Source organism: Theropithecus gelada, chromosome 8 (assembly GCF_003255815.1).
Source record: "Theropithecus gelada isolate Dixy chromosome 8, Tgel_1.0, whole genome shotgun sequence".
In the NCBI taxonomy this organism is placed as follows: domain Eukaryota; kingdom Metazoa; phylum Chordata; class Mammalia; order Primates; family Cercopithecidae; genus Theropithecus; species Theropithecus gelada.
This window is the reverse complement of record NC_037676.1, coordinates 135,254,296-135,276,839: the sequence shown is the minus strand read 5'-3', so window position 1 is coordinate 135,276,839 and position 22,544 is coordinate 135,254,296. Positions and strand designations below refer to the sequence as shown.

Sequence of the window (22,544 nt, the reverse complement as noted above, 5' to 3'; positions counted from 1 at the left end):
AGACACATCATGATTTAGAGAGATATGTAACAATTTGGAGATACATATATAATGCAATATTAGGTAAAAACAACCGAAAAGTGCAACATTATAAATAGAGATTACAATGATATCAGACCAGAGAGCCTAAAAAGATTGAAAAAATAAACACAGGTTAACTGACACAGGTAACTTCTAAATAACTGTGATTTTCGTTCTACATTTCTGCATTATTTGAACTTTCTACAGCTAACAAAATTTATAACAGGACCTATCTCTTGAGGTTCATATGAAGTTTAAATGCTTAGCACAGTGCTGAAGACAAAATGAACTTTCATTAAACGTTCAACAGTTTTGAAAAAATACTATAGTATTGTTTTGAATTAAATACTGCCCTTTATCCTCTCTCCCTCCACAATCCCCTACAAAATGAAGTAAAGGAAAATAAGCATCTAAACCCACAAAGATAACAAAAAAAGAACAAGGAAAAAAGGAAACGCAAGGAGCAGACAGCAGATGAGGGACTTCAAACACCGTTAAGTGAAGAATGGGAGACGGAGACTAGTTAACTGACTCGGCAGAGAGGCACAAGCAGTGCCCCAGTGCCTACAGAAGGAAGCACGTACAAGACCCGCAGCTCTCCAGGGCTTTGGTGAGCAGGAAGCAGGTGCTGCAGAGGACAGGGGTACAACAGGGATTGTGTGTGACAGGAGGATACCTGAAAATCTTGACAATTGTAACATGGCTCTGTGGTGGACCATATTTACATGGCCATAATAATGATTTACTCTTGTTTCAACCCCAAATCTCGATATTAATATATTTTGTGGATAAAGGAGGAAAATTGTAAAAGAGGTGATAAAAGAGACAGAGAGCTAAGTCTCTATCAAGGCAAGAAGTGAATAGTCACTTCTGAAGTTGACAAATCAAGGAACAGTGGGATTCCATGGGTAACTGGTTCCAGGACCCCTCCCACCCATGGCTACCAAAATTCACAGGTGCTCAAGTCTCTTAAACAGAATGGTGTAGCATTTGCGTATAACTCACACACATCCTCTGTATACTTTAATCATCTCTAGATTACTTAAACTATCTAATACAATGCCTACACACAGCTTTGTCTGCATGGATTCAATGTAGTACTTGACGCACAGCAAATTCAAGTTTTGCATTATAGAATTTTTTGGAATTTTATTTTCTGATTTTTTTTATCTATGTGTCATTGAATACATGGCTATGGAACTCACATACAGAGGGCCAACTGTAACTTAGAAACACAGAGGCCAGGATGAGGAAAAAAAGTAAAAAAAGTAGTTAAAGGAGTTGAAAGTTGGGGCTACTAGGAGTGGGAGTGGCAGATGAGTAGAGATGACAGAGGGAATTCATTTGTTTTTTGTTTTTTTTTTTTTTTTTTTTTTTTTTTTGAGACGGAGGCTCTGTTGCTCAGGCTGGAGTACAGTGTGATCTCGGCTCACTGCAACCTCTGCCTCCCGGGTTCAAGCAATTCTCCTGCCTCAGCCTCCCGAGTAGCTGGGACTACAGGCGCATGCTACCATGCCTGGCTCATTTTTGTATTTTTAGTAGAGACGGGATTTCACCATATTAGTCAGGCTGGTCTCGAACTCCTGACCTCGTGATCCACCCACCACAGCCTCCCAAAGTGCTGAGATTACAGGTGTGAGCCACTGCGCCCGGCCTGTTCTGCTTTTTAAACCATAAATCTTTTGGGACTTTTTGATTATTTCAACTGTGTTTGTACATTAACTTGATAAAATTCAAAATCAATTTTGACCAAAATCTGGCTAGGACATGTATTATCTGCTTGGTCTTGGGCAACTTAATCCATCTCTAAGCCCCAGTCCACCTTCTGTGACATGGCAATAACACCACCAGCCTCGCAGCATTTCAGGAAGCTAACATCTGTCATGAATGCAAAGTGCTTAGCATACACAGTTTCTATAGAAGGCTCAAAACTTTATATATAATGTGTTCTCCAAAGTTAGCTGTTTTAACTGACTGAGGGAAACTAATAACATATATGAGTAAAAGATATTTTTATACTTTTAGCAACAGCCCTGGTTTTAAATAATTTCCTCCTACATGAGCTATATTCTGTCTCTCCAGCCAGGGCCATCATGGCCATAATGACAGATGTCTAGGGTCCCTTAGACATCATGTCACAGGACAGGAATTAACGTCGCTTGGCCTCTTGGCTGAGCAGTGTCTGGAGCCCAGGCTGAGCCTCTCATTTCCTGACAAAGGGAAGCAGAAAAGGGGACGGTGCAGTAAGGCCCGTGCTGTAGTGACCCTTCCACCTCACCCCCATCTAGAACATCCAGATGTCCCCACTGCACCCCACCTCTCTGCACTTCCTGCTGCTTCATGCTAAATACAGCGTGTTGTGAGGAGGGTCAGTGGGATGGGCAGGAGCAAGGGCAGCCTGGGTCCAGGCTATGCTACCGGGCTCCCGGGCACCTGGGCTCCTGGACTCAGGGCCAGCGTTTCATTGTTAGATGTCACCGTGCTGCCCAGTGTGGCCGATAACTGTGAGCTCCAACTCTTTTGCTAATAAGGAACTGACTTCTTTCCCTCTTTGGCCATAAATAACACCATTCTTGACATTGCCTCCGGATCGTGTGTGTCTAGTCATTACTCGATACGGCGAAATAATCCTTAAAATGAAAACTGGGAGAACCCGACTTAAGTCTTACTCTGCTTCAATCAGCCACATTATTTTCACAAATCATTTCATTTCCATGAGTCAGTTTTCTTATCTGCAAAGCTGGCATGTTGCTGGCACTCACCCTCCTTATACATGTGTCTAATTCATAGGAGCTGGAAATAATAAGAGTGATGTGCAAGCTATCAACTACTGTACAAAAGCAAGAGGGAAGAGGAGAAAGAAGATGAATGAGGCAGTGCTCTCAACCGAGAGATCAAAAAAACAATGAACTTACCTTTCTCTGTGAGGGAAGGCAGAACAACCGAAGGGCAAAAACTGGGAGCATTATTTTGAGCAACTGAAAAGGAAAAAACAGACGTTTAGTTCTTTTCTACCCTCTTGGTATCATCGAGTTCAGAAGGCATTAATAGAAGTACAAGATGGTGATCATGAAATTGGACTTGGAAGACAGCCAGCCAGTCCCAACCTGTATCAGTCAGGGTGGGCTGGATGATGCTGAGCTAACAAATAATCTCAACGCATAAGTGGCTTAGAAAGTTCAGGATCCCTCTCCTTGCACTACCTGCCTACTGCAGAGAGGCTGGGGGCTTCACTCTACATTATCCTCTCTCAAGGACCAGGCTGAAAAGGGCACCTTCTTGCCCCAAGTTTCAATAATTGCCAAGCAGGGCAAAGCGAATGCAGCAGATTTATTTCAGTCTTGCTCTTAGAGCTTTGGCCTAGACGTGACACACATCACTTCTTTCCTCATGACATTGACCAAAGCTAGGAATGAGATCAAGGGTGAGGAAGTGCAGTCCTACCCCGTCCCAGAGAGCAGAGAGCAGAGACGTGTGGGAAACAACACAATGCCAGCCACTATCACTTACTGACTCTGTGAACTGGGTGAGGCTCTTATCCTTTCTGGGCCTGTTTTCACATCTGTACAATGAGGATAGTACTACCTACCTGGAGAATTATGACAAAATTACAGGAGATAACACAATTTATTACTTTTGGCGCTGTGCCAGGCATAAGATACCAGCTCAGCAAATGCCAGCTGCTATTAGCAAGCAGCACATCGTGGTGGCAGCCTGGACTTTGAAGGCAGAGAGACTGGATATAGACCTCAACAGATCACTTGGAAGCAGCGTAGAGTGACAAGTCTTTTAACTTCCTCTATTTTCAGTTTCAGCATTGATAAAATGAAGATGATGTAAAAATTGAATGAAGAACCATTCATACCCAGTCTGTGACACATAAATGCAAATTATCTTCTTTCCCCTTTTCTTCCTTTACTGAACAAATCTAAATCTTCATCACTCTTTTATCTCCAATGGCCCAAACTAGAACCATACATGGGATCTCCTTGCTCACGGGGAGCTGCGGCAATGTAGCACGGCCAGGAGTCAAAAGTAAGGGCTCCCGGCTCAGCGGTCCCAGACAACATTGGTTTGCTGCTTTTCTGCTGTGTAACCTCGAGCAAATTACTCAAACTCTCTGTCCTCAGTTTCCTTGTCTATAAAATGAGCATAATAACAGTGCCTCTCTTAAGGTTGCGAGGCTTAGATGAGCTGATACTGGTGCAGCTTTGATCATTTAGCAAACGTTCAATATATCCTATGATTCACTCTTAATACTGCCCTTTAACAGTAATACACTCTTGCCTTGCCTTTTGTCCCTGTGTGCCTCCATGAAAAGCCATGGGTCAGAGTCATGCTCTACTCTGGTCCCAAAGTCCTTGCGTGGGTCCCCTCACATCCACCTCCTTCTCTGCCTTCTTCACTTTGGTCAGGTATGCCAAGTCCCAGCCTCTCTGGGTTCTAGAGCCTTCAGCTCTATTGTGTCTTTTTCTGCTTGGCATCATCTGTCTGGAAGCACCTGCCACTATCATTCTAAGGCACCAGATCTCAAACTTTGGCAGACCTCCAAATTACCTGGAGGGCATGATAACATACACCTTGCTGGGTCCCACCCCAGAGTGTCTGATTCGGCAGGTCTGGGATGGGATCTGAGGTTTACATTTCTAGCAAGTTCCCCAGCTCTGTGGTTGCTGCTGATCCACACTGACCTAAGGCTTCTGTCATCTCACGCTCTGGGAGCTCCTCATATAACTCACAATTGCTCATAAGTACCCCCATGTTCCACTACACCCAACTGGCCAGTTTGATACTTGTCACCCTGTTTTCACCTGTTTAAAATGTTTGTTCTTCCTAGAAGAGACTCAGAACCATGTTCCTGAGAGTGCAATCTTCAGAGAATAATTTGACTATCTATGTTGAGGGCATTCAAATGTCCACACCCTTGGATCCAGCAATTCTGCTCCTAGAAATTTACTTTGAAATTCAAAGCAAACTCTGTTTGCAAAGGAAACATTTCCCAATACTGATTGAACACTGGCAATTACATAAATGTTGAACACTGAGAATGGTGGTGTGAGCTACAGCACATTCACTGGGGGGATTACCACGCATCTCACGTCAGCAGAGCATTTACCACACAGTTCTGCTGCTGTTGCTTTCCTTTCCTTTCACACCCACCATCAGTGAGAAAAAGTAACAGGCATTATCAGCCTTTGTGTGGGATCTTCTTTATTGTACAGGACTGAGATGAGTCCTGAGAATCCTCAGCTTCCCTGCCCCTAGGGCACTGAAAACCTCAACACCCTCAGTCCCTGGGAGGGCTAAAAATTCCCCAGGGGACGCTCCTACTATGAACCTTACTGTGTAACCTTGGGAAAGTTTCTCAGCTAATTTATACCCATTTAAACAGATGAATGCTAGCCTTCCTGGGATTCATGCAGTGGTGTGCAGAAGCCAACTCACAAAGGCTCCCAGCAGCCATTGTGCATGCTCCTTCCCACCTCTGCTTTCAGAAGCAGCAAGTTGGCAGCCTGAAATCAGCCATCATGGGAGGATTCACACCATGGGAAATGGCAACCACTTGTGTTACTGTCATATAATAAGAAATACACATTTGGTCTTCATCCCAGTTCCCAGCACAGAGCTCCTAATACCCTCATAATTTCCTGAATGATGGGAGTGATATAAGCATCTTTTATTAGAATATTTTATCTGTACTTCTGACTAACCAGCTGTAAATTGGGGGTCTCCATGACCTCCTCCTTGGGGTCAATAATTTGCTAGAATGGCTCCCAGGACACAGGGAAACACTTACTAATTAAGTTTTATTATAAAGGATACAACTCAGAAACAGCCAAAAGGAAGGAGTGCATAGGACAAGGGGGCTGGGGAAGGAGCCTTGAAGTCAAGAGCTTTTGAGTCCCTTGGGATCTCTAGAGTGACAAAAGTATCTTTTTGTCTGCTGATAGGATGACTGGTGGTTGGAGGCCCTTAGATAGCTTAAGAAGGAGGACTAGTTGCCACAAAGACCAAGGCAAGAGTAGAGGATTGGAACTCTCAGTCCCACTCCCCTACCTCCAGGAAGAAGAGAATGGCTGGAGATTGAGTTCATTGACCAATGGCCAATGACTTACTCAATTCTCACACATGATGGAACCTTCTTAAGTCCCCTCAGCAACCAGGCTTGGAGAGCTTCTCAGTTGATGAACACACAGAGGTGCTGGGAGGGTGGGGCACCTAAAAAAGGGTGTGGAGGCTCCTCCCCCGGCCCCCTTGTCCTATGCAGCCCCCCCTTTTGGCTGCTTCTGAGTTGTATCCTTTATAATAAAACTTTAATAGTTAGTGGTTTCCCTGAGTCCTGGGAGCCATTCTAGCAAATTATTGACCCCAAGGAGGAGGTCATGTCAACCCCCAATTTACATGGTCAGAAGTACAGGAGGCTCAGGGCTTGTGATGGGTATCTGAAGTTGGGGGCAGTCTTCTGGGACTGAGACAACCTATAGGGTCTGACTTTAAATCCAGGTAGTTAGTGTCTGAATTGAATTGAATCACTGGTCCAGAGGGTTGAAGAATTAGTTGGTGTTGGGGCAAAATACCCTACAGATGTGGAATCGGAAATGTTGTGAGTAAAAAATAGCTCTTACTCCCACTTCATCGGTTGTAACATATTTGCCAGCACAGCACTGCATAGAGTAACAGTAGCCTTTACTTCATCAGATTGTTAGGGAATTAAAGGAGATACTGCATGCCAAATGCTAGCCTAGTTCCAGGAGCAGACTTTATGCTTAGTAAAAGGTTAAGAAGCTGTTCATAGGATGTGAATGATGATAAAGAATAGATTCTACAGTAAATTGCTACCTACATATGGAAGTTTCTATGTGGGTTGCAGAGATACATAATTAGAAGAGCTTGTCATTTCCTTTCCAGATTCTTACATCTAGAATTGCAACAGAGTCCAAAAACATTTGCTTAGCAGAAGACAGGAACTATGAGGCTTCAACTCTCTTTTCTAGAAGTCACATTTGACTTTGTAAACAGATCTTGCCCCACTTGCAGACAATGCACAGCTGCAGATAAGATGGGCAGCCCTAGTTCTCTTCAAAGAACAGAAGTCCCAATGTCCCAGAGGCCCACCCCTTCCAGGAAGCCCTGGGCTCTGGGGTACTGCTTAACCGCAGAGCAGCCCCTTATTCCACGCACCACCCCCACCTCACCTCAGCACTTATACCCTTGTCCTCTGGAGGCTTAGAACAGTTCCTATCTGGCTCTACTGCCAGGAAGAGGCTGCAAACAGTCTCATTTGCATTCACAATTGCTTAGCCTAAGACTCTGCAATTCTGTGCTAAGATGCGTGGAACTTTCTACTCACTTCTGAACTCTGCTCATAGCAGACTCAGAAGGCCCATGGCTGCAGGCTCTTTGGACGCTCCTCTTGGTGCTCTGCTGCACTAGGTCTGTGCTTTTCTCTTTCTGAATGCTGGGAGACTCTGCTCTGTCCTTTGATCTGTGACCACAGCCCTGTAAGAAGGTTATGTTGCAGTTGTCCATGTGTGCAGGTCTCTGCCTCTGAGGCTGTGAGGTCTGTAAGGGCAGGGACATGCTACCTCCTCTCTACCTACTGCCTATGGTTAGTCAGTGGCCACTGCTCCTTCACCCCACTTCCCTTTCTCTATATCCAGCTTTCAACCGGAGTCACTTTTGTATAATCCCTTGTAGAACAGAATTTCCTGTTCCTCTCTCATGCTCTAAAGAAGCACCCCCAACCCCCTACCTCTCCCCTGGTATCCCACTACAGTAATACAAGCCACATCACGGTGTAATTCTCTGATTGGAGAGAATGATTATCTCCAGAGGATGGAGAGGAGAATAGCACCCTCCTCAGGGGGGTGTGAGTTGATACAAGGAATGCCTTTAGAGTAGTGTCTGTGACACGGTTTGGAGGTGTGTCCCCTCTAAATCTCATGTTGAAATGTGACCTCCAGTGTTGGAGGTGATCCTGGTGGGAGGTGTTTGGGTCATGGGGATGGATCCGTCATGAATGGCTTGGCGCTGTCCTCGCAGTAATGAGTGAATTCTCGCTCTATGAGTTCACACAAGAAGTAGTGTTTAAAAGAGCCTGGCACCCCCTCTCTCTTGTTCCCTCTCTCTTTCTCTCACTCTCATCATGTGACAGGTCTGCTTCCCCTGCACCTTCTGCCATAAGTAAAAGCTTCCTAAGGCCTCTCCAGAAGCTGGGCAGATGCTGATGCCAAGCTTGCACAGCCTGCAGAACCATGAGCCAAGTAAACCTCTTTTCTTTATAAATTACCCAGTCTTGGATACTCCTTTATAGCAATGCTGATATAGCAATGGATGAACACGGTCTGACATACAGTAAGTGATTAAGAAAGATCTGTTTTCCTTAACATCTGTCTCCTTAGCCAGACTGTCAACCCTTTGTGGGCAGGGACTTCTAACCTCTGTGCTTCCAAAGTGTTTGGCATATAGTAGGAACTCAATAAATCTCAGTTCCTAATTGATCCTAGTGGCAGTTCCTCAGAAACAGGGGACCAAGTGTGATACGGTTTGGCTCTGTGTCCCCACCCAAATCTCATCTTGTAGATCCCATAATTCCCACATGTTGTGGGAGGGACCGGTGAGAGATGATTCAATCATGGGAGTGGGTCTTTCCCGTGTTGTTCTGCTGACAGTGACTGGGTCTCACAAGATCTGACGGTTTTAAAAACGGGAATTTCCCTGCACAATTTCTCTCTTTGCCTGCTGCCATTCATGTAAGATGTGACTTGCTTGTGTTTGCCTTCCACCACGATTGTGAGGCTTCCTCAGCCATGTGGAACCGTAAGTCCAGTTAAACCTCTTTCTTTTGTAAATTACCCAGTCTCAGGTATGCCTTTATCAGCAGCATGAAAGTAGACTAATACACAGTGTTAATGGGCTCATAGTCATCACTCAGTATAGATGTCACCACACTAAAGGACCAAACCATGGACTTGAAGCAAGGCCAAAATCTATTATTGAAAATATTCATCAAATCCTTGGTAAAAATGTTTGTCTCATGTGCCAGTGCTGACAGACAGGTGAAGGAGAGGATCCTATTCACCCTGCAAGGCTCAGGCCCAGGGATTCCTGTCTCTAGGCAGACTTTCCGAGTCCCATAGAGGCTACTTCCTACTATTATGTATGTAATTACCTAATACAAAGCTAAGAGTGGGGAAAAAAGTAATGACAACGTCAGCTTCAGTGCTGGGATTTTACATCAGTATACTGGTGTGGTTTTGTTAACTAGAGAACATGGAATTCAAGACTATACTAATGTTCAGAACTCAGCAAATAAGTATGTTTTGGCTCAAACTATATCATACATCAAAAGATGGTTTCTTACTGGTCAACATGGCCCAGCTGTGAGAATATTCTAATTTATTAAACCAGTCTCCTTAAGTAAGGTTCCCCTTTCTCCACCTAGGTCTTAAGAGGAAATAATCCATAAAGTCTTAAGACTTATCCCACTACCCACTTCTATTTGATGAAGACAACGTAAGGGAAAAAGAACCTTGTCCTGCTCTGCTGGAGAGTCAAATCACACCATGTCAACACAACCTTGTGACAGCCAGTCCTCCTCCTTCTGTTCTGAAATGAGAACCATGGAGCCACTTATACCAGAACATCCATAAGCCATGTGCATCCCATGGTGTTTCCTGCTCAGGGGCCATGGATGGAAGAATGAGAATCTAATGACATTGTAGCACTTGTCACTTCTCTCCCCAGGCACCCAGACACTGAAAACAGGCAGTGCACACTGTGAAAGACCACCTGCGTGGGCCGAGGAGATTGCAGGAGCTGGACCTTAGGCCAAAAGGAGGGCCCCTAGGAACCTTCCAGCAACAGGCTTCCACACTTCCTCTATGGTTTGATTGTTTGTCCCCTCCAAAACTCATGTTGAAATTAAATTGCCATTGCAACAGTAATAAGAGGTGAAACCTTTATGAGGCTGACCCCTCATGGGTGGGACTAACGACATTATAAAATGGCAAGTTTGGTCCCCGTTCTTTTCTTTGCTCTTCTGCCTTTCCCCATGGAATGACATAGCAACAAGGCCTTTGATAGATGCTGGCTCCTTGATATTTGACTCTCCAGTCTCCAGAACTGAGAGCCAATAAATTTCTGTTTATTATAAATTACCTAGTCTGTGGTATTCTGTTACAGCAGCACAAAATGGACTAAGACGCCTCCTAAGCACAATGTCTTTCTCCTATGTTCCCGTGACACTTTACTGATAAGTGTTCTAGTATTTCATCTCTTCTGCTATATTTAATCATATTTCTCATATCTTCCTCACTAGACTGTGTCTAAGGAAAACGAATATATCTTATTAATCTCACTTTCCACAGTGCCCAGCACAGTATATAGCTGAAAACAGACACTCAGTAAAGTCGAAAAATTTATGGTAAGAGAGACCCAGCACAAGAATGTTTTATTTATTTATAATTTGTAACTCCTTCTTAGACTATGAGTGACTGCAAAACAGAAATCATGGCTTTTTCACGTTCAATCACACAACATAGTGATTTAGAGTCAGAAAGACTTGTGTCCAAATTCTAACTCTGATTTACTTTCTGGTGACCGTGAGTGAGTGACAATCTCTCTGAGCCTCTATTTCCTTATGATACATGGGTGTGAGAATTAAGTGAGATAGTGCATGCAAAGTGTTTGGAATCCAGCCAGGCATACAGTACGAGGCCAATACATAGAGGTTATACTGGTAATGCCAGGGGACCCCCAGGTATGACTGATGCTCAGTCAATGTTGGTTGAATAAGAACCCCTCTGTAAATTTTTAATTCCCTGCTCTAAGTTTCTGGTCAAAACTCCTGAGTCGAGTCCCCAGACTGACCCCACAGAATATATGCTGGAAAAAGTTAATGATCTGTGCAGTCAGATGAAAAGAAAAAGAACAGATGGAATAAGTTGGGACAATGAGTACCTTGGTTCCTTCCCCTGCCAACTCCTGTCAAGATGTTGTAACACTCTGGTCTGATTCTCATTACTTCTGAACAAATGAATTACTTCTTAAGCTTCTTTTTACCAATTCTTCCATGAGTAATATGAAGATGGAAAATGACATTTTTAAGACTTTGCTAAGGTAAGGAGGTGAGAGGACAGATGGGGTAAGGGGGAAGTGAGAGGTGAGAGCTCAGTTCTGAAGTCCCCCAAATACCCAGCGCTGGCATTGGGTCTCCTTTGGGGCCAAAGACCTGGGCAGGTATTTTCTCCCTTCCTCTATGAGTTAAAGCAGGGAAACTGTTATATATGGAACATTATTCCTTTAATAGAAACCCACTGAGGATATTTCATTATACAATCCTGATGTTTCTCCTAAAATAATTTCAGATGTTAAAATAAAATAAAAAGCCAATAGAGTAAATTCAGATCAAATCACAGGATGCTGAAGGTGGACACCAGCACAAAGATTCCATTCAAACTGGTAATAATTAACTCCAGAAACATCCTCCATGAAGTTGAGGCACACACAAAGAATGGGTAGGCTCATGAGCAAGGGCCGAGGGCCAGATCCTGCCTGGGAGCTGCATCTGGACCTTTCAGGTTGGATATGGCTATGGAATAAGGCACCAAACCACCACCTGGTTTGATTTATTACTTTATTAGTATTTATTATTTTCAATGTATTAGTCAATTTCCTGTTAATCAATTGAGTTGGGGGAAAGCCAGTCAGGAAAGGTATCTAGACATTTTCCTGTCTAGTCATTTATGGGATGTGAAAGACTTGGCAGGAGGCAACATCGTAAAGGAAAGGAGAACAAGTTTGGGGCCATCAGGTCTGGGCCTGAAGCCTGCCTCTGTTTCCTACCACCTGTGTGGTTTGGGTCAAGCAATTCAACTTTCTATGCTGCACTCTTCTCACCTTAAAATGGAAGAAACAATACCTACTCTGCAGGAGTATTATGAGTATTAAATGGTACAACCATGCTGTTCCAGCATGGTCTGAAACAGCAGGCACATGAAGAATGTAATTTCTTCTCTCTTTGCCTACTTTGGGCAAAGGGTTATATTGGATGATATAAAGAATGTAGCTGGGTGCGGTGGCTCACACCTGTAATCCCAGCACTTTGGGAGGCTGAGGGAGGTGGATCACCTGAGGTCAAGAGTTCGAGACCACCCTGGCCAACATGGTGAAACCCCATCTCTACTGAAAATACAAAAATTAGCTGGGCATGGTGGTGGGCACCTGTAATCCCAGCTACTCGGGAGGCTGAGGCAGGAGAATCGTTTGAACCCAGGAGGTGGAGGTTGCAGTGAGCCGAGATCGCGCCATTGCCCCCTGGGTGACAAGAGCAAAACACCGAAAAAAAAAAAAAAAAAAAAAAAAAAGAATGTGGAGGTCAAAGGTAGGGATCTCGAAGACCCTTTCCAGATCAGACGGTCCATGACTCTATTTTCCAGGGCAAGCTAAGTAAGAGCCAGTATTCACCATATATTTACTCTGAAACTAACAAGGAAGCCACTAGTGGGAGAAGTTGGAAATACTAAACCTCAGCTCAGCCTCTCTCTAATTTGACTCCTCCTAACTGAACACAGGGTGTTCCATCTTTCTGGGTCTGGGGCATCTTTGTGAATTTGCTTCTGGGACACAGGGTGAAGATGTCTAGTTTCCATGTGGCTGCCCAATATTCCCCAAATCTATCCATACCATAAACACCTGTGATGTAAGCGGTGACAGAATCACAGTGAGTCTCATTCGCTATTTTCACCAATGGAAAACCTGAAGAAGTGGTGTGACTTTCCTAAAGATGAACCCGTAGTAAGTAGATGGCAGAGTTTGAATAACGCTAATGTCTCCTTATCTGAGTCCAGGAACTTTTATGTCACACTGTAAATGCCATTCATTCATTCCTTCATCAATTTCAAATTGAGCTCCTAAAACGTGCCCAGATATAATCAGAATCATACCTTAAGGACCCATGTTGGGTCAATGCTGCCTTGGCCTTGAAGTCCTAACTCTATATGCATAGTCAAATACACGTTGGTTGTCCCCGTTTTCCCTCCGTGGGACTACCATGTGCTACATTGTCTTGATTGTCAAGGTAAGAAAACCAAGGGAACGTGCTAGAGTCTACATCTATTGATTTTCCCCGTCCAGCAACAATGCGTTCACTATTGTTTGAGGAACATCCCCTATCCTAGTGCATACAGTCTTGTTGGGACTGTCAAGCTGGCCCACTCTCCCTCTGGCAGTGCATTGACTAAGCCCAGATGGGACCAAACTCTCCCCCTCGAATTTAAAGGTTGAATATAACTACTAAACCCTATGAAGCAGATTAATGATGATCATGGCACACTGAAGTTGTCCATTTGTTTCTGCTACATATGTCCATGGAAATGGTCCATTTCCATCTTTACTGAGACCTACTTGCTCATCCTTCCTTTGAGTCAATGAGCAGACTTCCAATAAGTTTTTTGTATGCTTAAGTTAAACAGAATCCATTTCTGTTGCTTGAACCCAATGAATCTTGACTAATTTACTCACCAACCCAAGAACATTGTCTTAATGCATGACTGGGAAATAGTTAACTAAAGATGCCCATATAGCTGTCAAGGGAAAGCTACTTACTAGGCTTCTGGTACCATCCAAAGGGATAGGTGTGGACTTCAATGTCAGGAGAGCCACAGTCCAATATGCGCCAGTCTCCTCCATTCTCCTCACTGCACATCTGAAGTCCCAGGCTGTTCAGAGTGAGACATGTCACCTCTCCTCCTGGGGTGAAAAAAAGAAAAAAAAAACACAATCAGGAAACTGAATACAATGGAAGAGTTTAATAAATGAGAAAAATTCTGCAAGTTCATTGTTCAGCAGATACTTGGGATATACCACTATATTTCAGATACTATCTCAGCCACTGCTGAAAAACCTGGTACCTGAACTCAAGGAGCCTCTGATCTAAGAGCAAAGGGATAGAGGTGGCTAATACTTATCAAGTACCTATCATGTGCCCAGGGCTATGCTAGGTCTCTGTTGGTATTGCTTCACTTGGTCTTCACATAACCTTATGAGGAAGGCAGTTTTGGTAGCCCTATATACAGATGAGGAGGAAATAGAGGCTCAGGGAGATTAAGTGACTTTTCCAGAATCACACACTAGTAAGGGAATGAACCAAGCATTAAATACATATCACACAAATGGATCCAAAGTTCACCAAGCTGCTTGACCCAAGTGTTGAAAGATGAACAAAAGATAGCTAAGCCAAGAGTGGAAGGAAGGAAGTTTGGCCAGACAGAACTGCACATGTAAAGTGATGATTGCTGGACTAGGAGCCATGTCTCAGCTACCACATTTACTAGCCAGTTGCCCTCTCCAAGCCCCCACTTCCTTATCTGTGAATGAGGATTGTTTCTCCCTTCTCACAGAGAGGAGACCCTGAGGGTTTGATAAGAGCATAGATGTGAATGTGTTTTCTAAACTGCAGAGTGCTGTGAGCAGGGGAGAGGGAGTTGTTACTATTATTACCTTTTAACTGGGAAACATTTAGAAATCCAAAGCCAGTGCAGCATGGGTCCGCATCACACCGTCGTTCACATTCAAAGAACCTGACGTAGGAAGAGAAAGAGCAGGCCTGAAGGTTTGCATTGGTGGCCCAGGACCTACTGGGTGGGCTGATTGTAGTCATTCTTGCTTTTGGGGACCAGCTTTTTTTCACCCCCTACTTAAACTGGGGGTGCTTTGGTCAATGTGCATCAGTGGACTCTCAGCTTTGAGGTTCTTTCTGGAAACAAGATTCTACTCCTCTCTGGAGTAATACTGTCCTGCTATTAATCGTTTATTCACCCATTCATTCATCATGCATATATTCTGTGTCTATTATGTGCCAGGCTCCAACCAAGCTAACCCAGGATCCAGAATGTACTCCTTCAGTCCTTTCAGGTAAGCAGAAAGTCTTAGCTTTGGACGCTGGGAAAATAAAGAAATAACAGGGAAGGCATTTCTAGAAAGAGGAGAGTTCATGGACTTAGAGTCAGGGTGACCCAGCCAGGGGCCTGTTTAAGCAGCAGGAGCTGAGCCTGTGTTCCCCTTCACTTCCCCTCTTCCTGTACGACGTGGATAATTACACTCTACCAATGCATTTCTGTTTACTGGGTCAGCCCATCCAGCCAGGCTCTCTCAAGACTGACCTTCTTATCCACTCAATGTAGCTACTAAGCCCCACCCTCAGCTTCTAGGGCTATTCATGGCAGGAGGGACTTAATGGCTCCAAACCAATGTTCCTGGGCTCAATTCCAAGTTTCCCCTGCCCTGACCACTCTGCTCCAGTCTGACCACTCATTCTTGACTCCTGAGAGCTTTCTCAAACCCCTAGTCCCTTCTTGGTGGGGGGATCCTGTCTAGTTATGGCCATTCTCCTTCCCTCAACCCAAGTCTCATCCCAGTGGTGATGCTTTTATCTGCTGGGCGGCATCTCCAACATTGGCAGCATCTGTGCCCTGATGCCTGCAAGTCACCTCTCTGCTTTTCTATCTCCTAGTTCTCTGCCAACATGCCCACTTACCACTTCCTTTTCCTATCTTGGAAGCTCATTTCTAAGATCCAGTCTGGACCATGCATTATCCCAGCCAACTACATTTCCCTGAGTCTAGACGCACAATCTACTCCCCTAGTTCCCACCCCAGTTCCACGGTCAGGCTGATCCCTGGTTCCAACCCTCCTTTTCATCCACCCCTCCCATCAGCACAGTGGTGTCCAGCTGAATCTCGAGACAGATCAGCCTGCCTCATCTTTTTACCCCCATTTTCAAAAGTAGATTTTAAGCACCAGCAACATGGTTCAGTGTCATAACTCATAACTCAAGAGCATTTCACAGATCAATGTTCATGAATGAATGACCCTTGAAGTATAAAAGAATCACCAGGGGAAGCTTCCTTAAAGGTCAGATTCTTGAACTCCATCCCAGGAAATGCTAATTCAGCAGGTTTGAAATAGGACCCAAGGATGCAGTTTATAAATAGGACCCAAGAATGCAGATCTGTGGATATCACCCGTTAGAATTCACATTCATCTCTCCGGGTGATTCTAATGGGTAAGATCCACAGATGATACTAGGAGAGACATCTTCAATTAAAACAACTAAATAATGACTAAGCAAAAAATTCAACCATAAAATAAAATTTAAAAATAAATAAAAAATAAAAATTATTGATATGCTTATGAGTCTATTAAAATTTCTACTTGCTCTCCAGATTCTGAGTACTGCAATGGGAGGTTTTGAGAATCAAGTTTATTACCATACTTGATAATTTACATTAAATAATGAGATGTAGCTCAGTGGCTCTTTCATCATCCAGCTAGTAGTTCAAGGCTAAATGTTGTGTTTACCATCAGTAACTTACCTTAGCTAACGTTTTCAGATATGGTTACCTCTTTATTACCTTTTACCCCGTTAGCTTTGGGTTTTATAGTTTTTGTTTGTTTGTTTGTTTGCTTGTTTTTTGTTTGTTTGTTTGTTGACAAGAGTCTTGCTCTCTCGCTAGGCTGAAGTGCAGTGGTGTGATCTCAGCTCACTGCAACCTCCACCTGCTGAGTTCAAGCAATTCTCCTGCCTCAGCCTCCCGAGTAGCTGGGACTAGTAGCATGTGCCGCCACCATACCCAGCTAATTTTTGTATGTTTAGTAGAGACGGGGCTTCACCATGTTGGCCAGGAGGTCTCGATCTCTTGACCTCATGATCCGCCTGGCTCGGCCTCCCAAAGTGCTGGGTATGCTTCTGTTTTTAGCTGTGATTGTGTCACCTTCTTCAAGGAAGTATTATTAATAATAAATATTTGGGGTGAGACACAAGTAGCTTACCCATTAGAAATAGATTTTTCAGACATGGGCACTTTATTTCTAATGGATATCCCCATCAGTTTTTGGAACGGCAGGCGGGTGTAAAAGTTCTTCACTTTATCCTCCAGTATAACTACATAGAGGAAGAAAGAAAATTCATTACTTAGAGATTTGCTATAGTAATGAAAATATGAGGACAAATGAGTAAAACACAGACTGAAAGTTTCTAATTAAAGATGACATATTTAATTCATATTAACTCTCAGTTCCTATCCCAAATCTCACTAAAATGATGGTAAGTCCACAAGGACAAAGATTTTTTTTTTTTTTTTAAGTGGGGACTCAGCAACAAAATGTTGGAAGCTAGAAAGCATATGGAGGAATAAAAATTGCCTAATAGACCAAGAAAACTACTCAACTTTTCTGTGGGAAGAACCAAGAAGCAATGCCATCTGCCCTCTGGAATCCCACAAGGTTTAAGTATGGTGGCCCTGGGGGTGAAGGTGGCCCAAACAGAAGTACTGGCTGCAATCTCTTTAAGAAGCTATTTGGTCTCTAGATGCTCTCCTCTGCTCTCCACAGCTGACAAAAGCCCCCTCCCCACCATGGAAGAAGATAGAAGGTTCATTTTCTCGAGAGGATCTCTTGGGTGCATCAGGTACAGTCCATGGCGTGAGCACTTCACTGAAAGTAGGAGATTCTTTCAAGTCAGTCTGCATAATGAATATTGAGGTGTCCCCCCCGACATTTTCCAAATTTATTTGGTGCCCAAACCACCAGCAGCCAGGCTCATGCCCCAAGGCCAGGTGTTGAGAAACTCCTCTGAAGGAGGAACCTAAAAATACTGGTGTGAGGAATTCCCCAAAGGGCAACCCAACAGGATTATCCCTCAGAGAAACCTAGAGTTGACAAGTTTCCACCACACATTTGGGGCTGCCCAGTCAGCTTGTGGACCCCTTTGACACTGGAGTGGAAAAATAAGGATCACTGGACATCTGAGAAAGGCCTCCACTGATGAAGATAGAACAGTAAATGAAAGGTGACAACATCTGGAGAAAACAGACTGTATGGGGTTAAAAAATCTCCAAAAATATGGCATCATTAATAGACTGGGAGAGAAAATCACCTTCTATCTTGTTAAAGTCACTGCTGCTGACATTCTCTGTAGTATACAGCCAAATGGAATTCTGATGCAGGTATTAAAGGTGGCTCTCTTAGGAGAGGATTATTTTCTATTGTCAATTTGATACAGTTCTAAATGGTTTCACCTCTCTACAAGGAACATGAATAACTTTACTTTTAAAAGAAGAAGAAATTAGTTTTAAGTGTGAATAAACATTTTGGATTTTATTTTTTTAAAGCCTACTTCTGCATTGAAATATTGCCCCAAATAATCCTGTTTCATATTTTTTGTATAAACTGAGACAATTATGCAGTAGTTTATTGATTCTAACCCTGAAAGTTTGGATCCATGTTCCATCTTCTTGAAACCAATAAAAGTATAAAGAAAATGTTTTTTAAATAAGAAACTAATCTGGATATTTCTAAAACCATAGAGCCGCAGAACATTGGAAATACAGTTTATGCAGATCCCTCCAAGTGCTCACCTTTCTTCTGGAACAGGGCCTTTGGCCTCTGGGGCAGGATCAGTCTGCAGCCCTGGTCATTGGACTCCAAGATATCATCACACACCTGTGCCTCTGGGTAGAGGGTGCAGGTGAAGTACAAGGATGCACTCTCTGTTATTTCTGCAAACTGACAGAAGGAGTGCTCCTGCACACAACCTACAGGCAAGACAGTAGTGTGATTTTAGTTCTTGCATGGTCTACAGGGGAGAATAATCTCTACAGGATTATCTGGGGTGGAGGGAATGGCTGGTGGAGATGCCTCCTAGTTAGGGAAGAGGCCTGAGACTGTCATGATCATCCAGTCTGGAAGGCCCATGCAAAAGCCCTGGGGTTCTGATAGCTGAGGAGGGAGATATGTGCTCCTGAATAAAGGGAGAGTCAAAGGCATAAGGGGAAAACCTCAAACTCAGCAATACAGGAGGCAAAAGAGTAATATTCCATTGGATCCACCCATGGCCATCTCAGAGGGAGTCAAGATCTGCAGACCAGAGGCCATGCAACTGTAAAAACTGTGAACTTTGTGAATGGTCTCCTTGTACCTGTGCCCAAGTCAGCCTATGCCCCTGGTATATATGAGCTCCCCAAAGGCTAGGAACATGGCTGATTTGATTCATTTTGGGTGTTCTCTTTCATCTCCAAAATCAAACACAAAGCTTTGAACATAACACATACTTAATAACTGCCAAATGGATGGAGGGATAGATGGACGGATGGATGGATAGATGGATGGATGGATGAATGGATGAGATGGATAGATGGACGGATGGATAGATGGATGGACGGACGGATGGATGGATGGATGGATGGATGGATGGATGGATGGATGGATGGGATGGATGGACAGATGGACGGACGGACGGACGGATGGATGGATGGATGGATGGATGGATGGATGGATGGATGGGATGTATGGAGAAACAGGTGGATGAAGATAGGCTCTGGGAACAGAGTAGAGATTACATTGTAACCTTCTAGAAAATAGGGGTTATGTGCTATCTTTCTTTTATATCATCCATGGCACTAAGAGTGCAGTGATCCCTGAGTTATGACACAATATTTGACCTTATATGTTTCTCAGGAGTTGCCAAACTAGGTCTGTGATGCCTGACTACAGGGTCTGGAAGAAGAAGGATGAGGTCTAAGTATACTTACGAGAAAGGCACCACAGGTTTGCCTGCTGGGCTGAAAACAAGTGCTTGAAAAGCCAGTGCTTCCGGCTGGGCAGTGATCGATTTCCATTGACAATGACCTGGTCAAGGTCCACAGGGGAGAAAAGATCTGTTGTCAAACCTGAAAAAGAAGCAGAGGGTCCATTTCCTGCACCTTTATCTCTAGTGAATATGAGAAAAACACAAGAAAGAAACACACACACACACACAGAGAGAGAGAGAGAGAGAGAGAGAGTCAGAGATAGAGACAGAGACATGTTTATGCTGTGTGAAACTAGAGCAGGATTGAAGTCAGTAGAGCTGAGAGTCTGGTCAGACAGGAATAGTTCAGAAGGCCCCAGGAAGTACTAAAAATTATGGGATGGCAAAATCTTAGAATCTAGGTTTGGATAAAGTCTTGGAAGTTATCTAGTCCACCTTTTCACTGAATGCTAAAGTTTTTCCCTGGAGACCTCTGGCAAATGCCTCTATAGCTCCACATGACATCACTGTGCTGACCACAGCAGCCCACTCCATCATTAGGAAGTTGTATAGTCAAGTCCTCTTTTTGTAACTTTGAGCCACTAATCCTCTTTCTGTCTTCTGAAGTCACATGGAAGTCCAGCCTCTCTCCCAAATGGTAGTCTTCGTCTATAAAGTCAGCTTTCAGCTCCACTTAACCCAAACTTGAAAGTTTTAGCTCAACCATTCCCTGAATCTTTCTTCAGGTATTCATATGCCGTGATCCCAGCTCTTCCTGGGGTCCCCACTGCCTATGGAACAGAAATCCAGGTTATTTTCTTAATCTGGGCTCTACCTGCATTTTGAGCCTCACCTCAGATTGTCTTGATTTGCACTCCAGCAGCACAACAGCCCTGCTAACTCTCTAGCTCATCACCACGCTGTGTGCAGTCCCCGTGCAATTGTTCATGCTCTTCCCTCTGTTGACTCAAGCTCCATTACACCCTCCTCTCCCACCCAGCTAGTGCAGCTTGTGCTTCGAGGATCAGCTTTGATCCCTCCTGCTCTGATGTCCTGTGGTTCTCTATAAAGAGGTTCTACAGGGCCAAGGGTCCCAAAACCCAGGCCCAGTGGGGACAGCTCCGTATCCTTGGAGGTCTCTGTCTTCAGGGGGACGTACAATGGTAGCATGAGGCAGATCAAGGAGATGAGCTAGGGAATGTTTGAAATGTCCATTCATTCAGGGTTCTGTATACAGGGCACTACATCCCCTATACACCTCCACTTTGCTGTGGACTTGGGCACTGCACTTCCCTTGTCAGTGCTTGTCAGCAGCCACTTTCCACACTCCATAAAGCAGGCTCAAGGAGACTGAGCTTCTTCACTAGAAAGAACCACTGGACAGGATAAAGGCTTTACAAGCACTTGGCAAGATCAGAAGTCTGGTGCTGGCACAGACCCCAGAGACCATGTTTCCACCCCAACCTGCATCTCATGTGATTGTATGATGGTCAGTTCCCATGCCTGTTTCCTCACTGAGCCATGCCTGGCACAACCGGGCAGAGACCTCAGAGACCATATTGCCTCCCCAGCCCTCATCTCACATAATTGCATAATGGCCAGTCCCCACGCGAGTCTCCCCATTGAACCATGCCTGGCACAAAGTAGGAGCTCAGGGAGATCACAGATTGCCCTCAAGACAGCAGTGTAAGGGAAGAGAAACAAGGCAGCAGGACTGAAGGCACACCTGCTCTTGGGGCCTTAGCACAGGTGTTCCCCTTACCTGGAATACCTTTCCTCAGGTGTACCTGCAAGCATCCGGCAGATCCTTCTGGCCTTCTCTGAGAAATCTTTCCTGACCCCTGCAGGCTGCTAGCGTTCCTTCTCCTGCATTCTCACTGCACCTAACACCTGTCCACATTGCACCCCTTCATTGTCATGCAGTGACTGGCACATGGAATTCTCACTAGTCTGTGAACGTCCAAGGCCACAGCCACGTGTGCGCAAAAATGTCTGCTGGATGAAAGAATGAATACTGTAGCCACTTCATCTTATACCTGGTTTACATGCCATATTAGATAAAGTCATTTCCTACTTCTCTTAAAACTATGTGCTCTCCTTAAAAGCAAGGAGACCAATCACTCTTGTTGGCTTCCTGGGTTTGTCTCAAATATTCAGACTGATGGGAGTAACTTGGTACACAAAGGGGAAGATTCCTCACTGTCCTCTGAATCAGAGAGGCCATTCTCATAGACCCTGAGAAGCACCCTCCAAGTAAACAAGCATGTGGAGACACCACTGGGCCTGGACTCAATGCGATTTATTCTCCAGGCACTTTATCTCCTTGAGCCCAGGAATGCAATCAACCAAGAAAGGGAAAACTGAGCTGAGCCTTGTCTATTCACCCTGACTCCCTGCAACGTCTCCAGTGGGGGCCAAGCTCCCCTTCTAGGGGAGAGGGAAGAAAGCGGGGGTGGGGGGAGCATCCTGTGTGAATCACGTGAGAGTTTTGCAGATGGTGCTCTAAAGTAGTGTGTAATGATGGATTTGACAGAAACTTCCCAAGTGCCACTAACTCATGCACATTTACATTATCATGAGCTGTGTGGCTGCCCCTCAAAAGCACTGCCAAGGTTGAGGATCACAAATACAATGCCTGATCAAGCAAGGGAGGGCAGGGTGCTGGGCATTTTTTAGGCATGTGTTAAGTACCAGGCACTGTGCCAAGTGTTTGCTATCTAATGGGATAAGAGGTAGACACAATTATTTTACACATGAATCCAAGGCTGTTAGCAGGGAAGCAAATTACCCATGGCCATGCACTAAGGCATGTAGTCAGTAGCAGAATTGTGGTTCAAGCTCTAGTATCTGCTCTGTAATGTGATGCTTTTTCCCTTGTACCATGCTGCCTTCCTGTGCCTGCAGTCTGATCTGGCTCTCCCTCTTCTTCTTCCCTTCCCCTTCCTTCTTTCCT

At 44.4% G+C, this 22,544-nt stretch overlaps 1 protein-coding gene across 1 annotated transcript in view; it reads right to left on the bottom strand.

Annotated features, from left to right (window-relative positions):
* TG (thyroglobulin) overlaps nt 1-22,544 on the bottom strand; it is a 275,204-nt gene that overhangs the window by 151,476 nt on the left and 101,184 nt on the right. The window contains exons 30-35 of the mRNA XM_025393976.1: nt 19,614-19,751; nt 18,441-18,617; nt 16,855-16,966; nt 14,524-14,603; nt 13,630-13,773; nt 2,937-2,999 (exon numbers count right to left, since the gene is read on the bottom strand). Coding sequence (XP_025249761.1) covers nt 2,937-2,999; nt 13,630-13,773; nt 14,524-14,603; nt 16,855-16,966; nt 18,441-18,617; nt 19,614-19,751 — 714 coding nt within the window. The remainder of the gene's footprint in view (nt 1-2,936; nt 3,000-13,629; nt 13,774-14,523; nt 14,604-16,854; nt 16,967-18,440; nt 18,618-19,613; nt 19,752-22,544) is intronic.